The sequence below is a fragment of the Atta cephalotes genome (assembly GCF_000143395.1).
Source record: "Atta cephalotes unplaced genomic scaffold scaffold00031, whole genome shotgun sequence".
Classification (NCBI taxonomy): domain Eukaryota; kingdom Metazoa; phylum Arthropoda; class Insecta; order Hymenoptera; family Formicidae; genus Atta; species Atta cephalotes.
The window spans coordinates 1,891,477-1,897,033 of record NW_012130095.1 but is presented as its reverse complement, the minus strand read 5'-3'; the positions used below and the strand labels follow the sequence as shown (position 1 = coordinate 1,897,033).

The 5,557-nt window shown below is 30.5% G+C and overlaps 2 protein-coding genes across 2 annotated transcripts in view; one reads left to right on the top strand and one right to left on the bottom strand.

The window, feature by feature from the left end:
• Nucleotides 1-471: 471 nt before the first annotated feature.
• LOC105621023 lies at nucleotides 472-1,623 on the top strand. The gene is given in 5 exon segments (XM_012202500.1): nucleotides 472-536; nucleotides 924-1,040; nucleotides 1,042-1,135; nucleotides 1,222-1,234; nucleotides 1,352-1,623. Coding segments are annotated over 5 exon segments (561 nt in total).
• A 288-nt stretch (nucleotides 1,624-1,911) lies between these two features.
• Nucleotides 1,912-5,557, bottom strand: part of LOC105620972 (allantoinase, mitochondrial) — a 36,258-nt gene continuing 32,612 nt past the window's right edge. The window contains exons 4-11 of the mRNA XM_012202446.1: nucleotides 3,517-3,663; nucleotides 3,392-3,434; nucleotides 3,230-3,326; nucleotides 2,960-3,146; nucleotides 2,562-2,694; nucleotides 2,270-2,442; nucleotides 2,145-2,177; nucleotides 1,912-2,064 (exon numbers count right to left, since the gene is read on the bottom strand). Coding sequence (XP_012057836.1) covers nucleotides 1,912-2,064; nucleotides 2,145-2,177; nucleotides 2,270-2,442; nucleotides 2,562-2,694; nucleotides 2,960-3,146; nucleotides 3,230-3,326; nucleotides 3,392-3,434; nucleotides 3,517-3,663 — 966 coding nt within the window. The remainder of the gene's footprint in view (nucleotides 2,065-2,144; nucleotides 2,178-2,269; nucleotides 2,443-2,561; nucleotides 2,695-2,959; nucleotides 3,147-3,229; nucleotides 3,327-3,391; nucleotides 3,435-3,516; nucleotides 3,664-5,557) is intronic.

The window sequence follows — 5,557 nt, the reverse complement described above, 5'->3', positions numbered from 1 at the left end:
GTAGTGTGTGTGTGTGTGTGTGTGTGTGTGTGTGTGTGTGTGTGTGTGTGTGTGTGTGTGTGTGAGTGTGTGTGTGTGTGTGTGTGTATGATGGAAATATTATTTTTAGAAATATAGAAATTTTCGCATGTAGTGTGTATTACGTAATATTAATATATATTGTGAAACTAATATTTCTGATTGATAATTTGAACAAACGTGTAAATATTAAATGATAAGATGCGACACGTTAAAATTTTCTACGTTTATCTTCTTTCTTCTCTCTGAAACATGTGTATATTATATTTCGCACTTTAAGCACAAAATGTTTAAAAAGACAATTGAGATTGCAAATTGTAATTGAGTAACAAAGTACGTATAATACACAAATTTGATCGAAAATAAAATTCACTTTTTCTTGTATAAAGTAGATTCTTTACTACGTAGATTATACTCACGTTGAAAATACGTTTCACAATTGGCTACTCCGAAATGAAACTAAGCGCGCTGCAACGCAGGTTGCTTTTATACCGCAGATGCGTGGTGGCTAAAGAGCGGTGAGAATGCCACTCCTCCTCAAGGAAGATTTACCATTCAGTATGCTTCAAACTGTATGAATACTCATTACATATTGCGTGTATTTCATGAATGAAAAAAAGTCTTTAAAATTATAAAAATTACATAACAAAAGAAAAAAATTAAAAGGGAAAAAACAAAAATAACATAAAGAAAATATATTCATAATCATAGATATTTTCACGTATATTTTTATCAATATTTTCATTCATATGCAAATGTCAGATAAAAGCGATGTAGAAGTATTTTTATGTTTACGTTTTAAATACTTGTATCTCGGTATATCCTTTCGAAAATATATTATACATATTTATAATAATTTTTTATTAATGTTTCATGTCATAAAAAGTTCTACTATTTATGATTAGAGTAAATGTTGAGAAACAGTTAGCGTTAAAAATTGTAACGATCGACGCAAATTTTTCGAGCCATTTCACTCTCACATTCTGCACATTCTCGAAGAACATCGTGCGACCTGCTGTGTATCGGTGTCCTATTGACCAATATTCGACAAGATTTGCTGTTACCTGTATTGGCTGAAGAATTTCACTTTTATATGTATGTGTGTGTGCGCGCGCGCACACACACACACACACACACACACGCACGCACGTGTATTGTTATGTACATATACATAAAATTCAAGAAATATATATTTTAAATCAGAGATTGGGATTTAGTTGCACATTTCAGCCGATTTTCAGCTTTCCTGCCCCTTTCTTCACCAATAAATTAATAAATGATAAGTAAATATATTAGTAAAAAAAGAACATATTATGTTGTTCTTACTCTTCAGTTGAAAAACGAGTATTGAAAACGAACAATCCATTCAAAAATACTCATAACGGAAAAACAAGTATTGAAAACAATTCATTAAAAAATATTCATGATTATATTCTCGTATACGTTTATCGTTCATCAACGGAAAAACGAGTGTTAGAAATGGGCAATTTCTTCAAAAATATTCATATGCATACTCGTATATACTCGTTATTGTACCTTCATTGCGAGTGCAAGAAACAGGCAAAAAACAGATTAAAAATGAGGATTCGCGAGGTGCAAAAATGATAAAAAATTTTTGGAAAAATTGCAAAACCAATTGTATAAATCGTTATAGATCGACATAATTAATTTCCCTCTACTGTTAATATTTAATAATTTGTTTATACGAATTAGTTGCAAAATTGATTTTTATAATGTATTTTTTATGCATCAGAAATGCTTTTCATATTTCTATCCTATTTCTAGTTGTTCTTTTACTAATTTTTACTAATTTTGCCATAGTCTTAATGGATTAAAACTTTAATTAAAAGTAAAAACGAAAAAATCCATAAAGATTCGTGAGCGAAATGAAGTTTACTGAGTTTCTATCGTTTGCAAAATATTTGCATTTAACAGTAATTTCCCTAAAGGTTTATCACAAATTTTTCCCTCCTTAAAAACAAATCGTCCCCTAAGGACAGTTGCGATTACTTTTCCAAATAGAATCTTTCCTTGATACGGTGTCAGCTGTAAAAGTAAACATTTTTGGAGACTTGGTGAGATTTTTAGTTCCTATTTTAATCAGTATAACTTATGTATTTACTTACTTTGTTCTTGTGATAAATGTCGTTTGCCTCGATCTGCGAAAATATAATAATTTTTTGATGATACTCGCGCAGTGCATGCTATGTATTTTTCTAAATTAAAATAACATATATACAACAGAACTGACCTTAATAGATTCCTCTGGATCCCAAATAACAAAATCCGCGTCCTTTCCAACTGATAAATCACCTTTACGGTTTTCGAGACCGCACAATTTTGCAGGTTGACTACTTAACAGCTTCGAAACATCAAAAAATGATATGCCTCTCATTCTCGCGGCTGTCCATATTAATGATAACCCTATTTGTATTTTTGAAAACATTATTATTTATTTTTCCCTTTCTCTCTCCCTTTTTCCATCCTATAATATTTTTATTTTATGCTTTCTACTTCCTGATAAATTTTATATAAATGTATACCGAATTGCAACGAAGAGATTCCACCCCAAGCAGTCAAAAAATTTCCGGAAGTTTTTAATTCTGGCACACAGGGAGAATGATCCGAAACAATCATATCTAACGTCCCGTTTTTAACACCATGCCACAATTGTTCCTATAAACATTTATATAAAATTGACTTATCACGAATAATTTTATCAAATAAGTTTAAATCTGATATTAAATAGAAATCATTCGTGAAAGCTTAAAAATTTATTCAATTAAAATATTTTTGCATGTTATATATTGACAGATAATGACAAATTTTTTCAAATAATATTGTTTTGAAACATCTGATCATGGAAGATACAGACATGATAATTGAAATTAGATAAGAAAAAAAATACAAGCAAAAAAGCTTAATATCTATATTTATTTACTCGATTACTATTTTTCCTGATCGGCGGGCAACATTTAAATTCAGTTAAACCTGCTGGAATCTCTTCCGCGGCTAATACCAGATAGTGATAGCACGTTTCCACGGTTAAAGGTGCACCACGAGTTTTGGTATCCTTTATCAATGTCAAACATTCCGCGCTTGATAAATGCACTATGTGGCATCGAAAGCTTGAGAATTTTATTTAAACATTATTTTTACACAGAACAACACCAAAATATCAAAAGCAAATCTCTCTTTCTCTTTGACTTACTTATATTTCATGCACCAATCACAAATTAATTTTACGGCATCAAGTTCCATGATATCAGGTCGAGTATGCAAGAAAGTATCATACAACTCTGGATCATCTAAAAATATGCAATATAAAAAAATTGATTCCGCAAAAACTTGAATGTGTTATATTCGTATGTACTTTTTGAATTCATTTTCTCATCTCGCTCGAATTCTGCGTGAAACTGCAAACACATTTGCGATTAATCGTCGCGAATAGACTTATAATAACGAGAATGTAAGTGCAATACGTGATGCAATAGATACCGCCAGCACAGTCTTTGTAGGTAATAATTCTAAAATAGTTTTCTTTACATCATCCACAGAGACATGTGGAAATTCATCGACTCCGCTCGGACATAAGAAACACTTAAAACCGACTATACCTGCGTCTATTAACGATTGCAACTCGTGCTAAAAATTGCAAAAGAAAAGAAAGAGATTAGTCACATAAAAATATCGCTCAGAACACTTCTTTTTTTTATAGTTTTATTATTCTCTCTCCGTATAATATACTCTCTCTCTCTCAATTATTACCTGTCGATTCAATATATATACTTTGTCACGTTTTTTATGCTTATTGTTACTATACGTAAATGAGACTGTACTTATTTACTATAACACATTTCATGCTAAAACGTATAATTAAAATATGGGTTATCAAAAAATGCATTATCATTCACTTTATATTCCTTTATTCGTAATCTCTTTAATCCTCCAATCAATCTCTTATAAAACCCAGATATTATGAGGTGTACATACATGAGACGAGAATAAGGGTTGGAATTGAACTCAGAACGCGTCGACTGAATCAATCACTCTCACATGTCATTCCGTAATTTTATATCAGTATTTGTGACGGTAACAACTAATGAATAAAATAAACTAATGAATAAAATAACAAGACCAAATGTTCATTCTCATTCTCATAAATACTTGCATGTCACTGTTAAAGTATAATGCAATGTTATTATTTTGTATATGTAAATGTTCAAAGAAAAACTCAAGTGCTTTTTGAAATATAAGAATGGGGAATGGAAGAATGGCAGTTCAGTTTTTAAGATACATAGTTATTATATATCACTATGATAGCTAGATCATATGCTAACGATTTTTGACAACCTACAATTTCATACTACTGGAAACTTGGTCTTGAAAAAAATGATGGCACATATGCGTGTGTCATTCGTATCGTAGCACTCAAATAGCAATATCATGCTGGTGCATGTTCTACGAGAGTATAATGTCAATAAAATATTATTATCATACTTGGGTCTTTGGCCATTACAAAATAAATTCGTAAGAAGAGTATTACCGATTTCATATCTTGTAATTCATATGAGTTCGTTTCCTTTTGAGGTAATAATGCGTCAATACGTTTTCGTTTACATGAATTCCCCCAGAAAAAAATAGCCCATGTGTGTATAATCATATATACATATATAAGGTATCATACATAAATATGTACAATCTGCTCATATAGATGCAATTAGATATAAATATATATAATTATATATACCGAAAAGGTTATATATACTTATATATATACTTGAAAGCTATAATTAATTCAGTTTTATTGTTAAAATAAATTTTATTGCTTAATATCACATTCCAGATCACACATGACGAATGATAATAAAATTATGATAAAAAACTAAAAAAAATTTAATCATGGTTAATACAAATAGTTATCCTTCTAAATACACTATATAATGGCTAATACAAATAGTTACCATTCTAAAGCATATCCATACTTAACGTTGCTTAACTTACGTGAATGTGGTAACGGGTACTTCGTGACATTTCAATACTGAATGCTAATAAAGATAATGCTAATAAAAATAATGCTAATAATAAATTAGTTCAATAGATTTATATAATTATATATAATCTTATAGACATATATATATATATATATATATATACATATATACAAACAATAATATATAATATCATACAAAATTATATATAACTATGTAAATTTGTATATAATCATCTCCGGGAAAAAAATTGTCCATACATAATCATATATAAATATATGTGTACAATTATATAAAAAATTATATAAAAATATATTAAATAATAAAATGATACATAATTTATATATAATGGATATACGTACATGTGTACCCGCACACGCACACACGCGCACACGCACACGCACACGCACACGCACACGCACACGCATACACGCACACACGCACGCACGCACGCACGCACGCACGCACGCACACACGCACACACACACACACACGCACACGCACACGCACACACGCACACGCACACGCACACACGCACACACGCACAC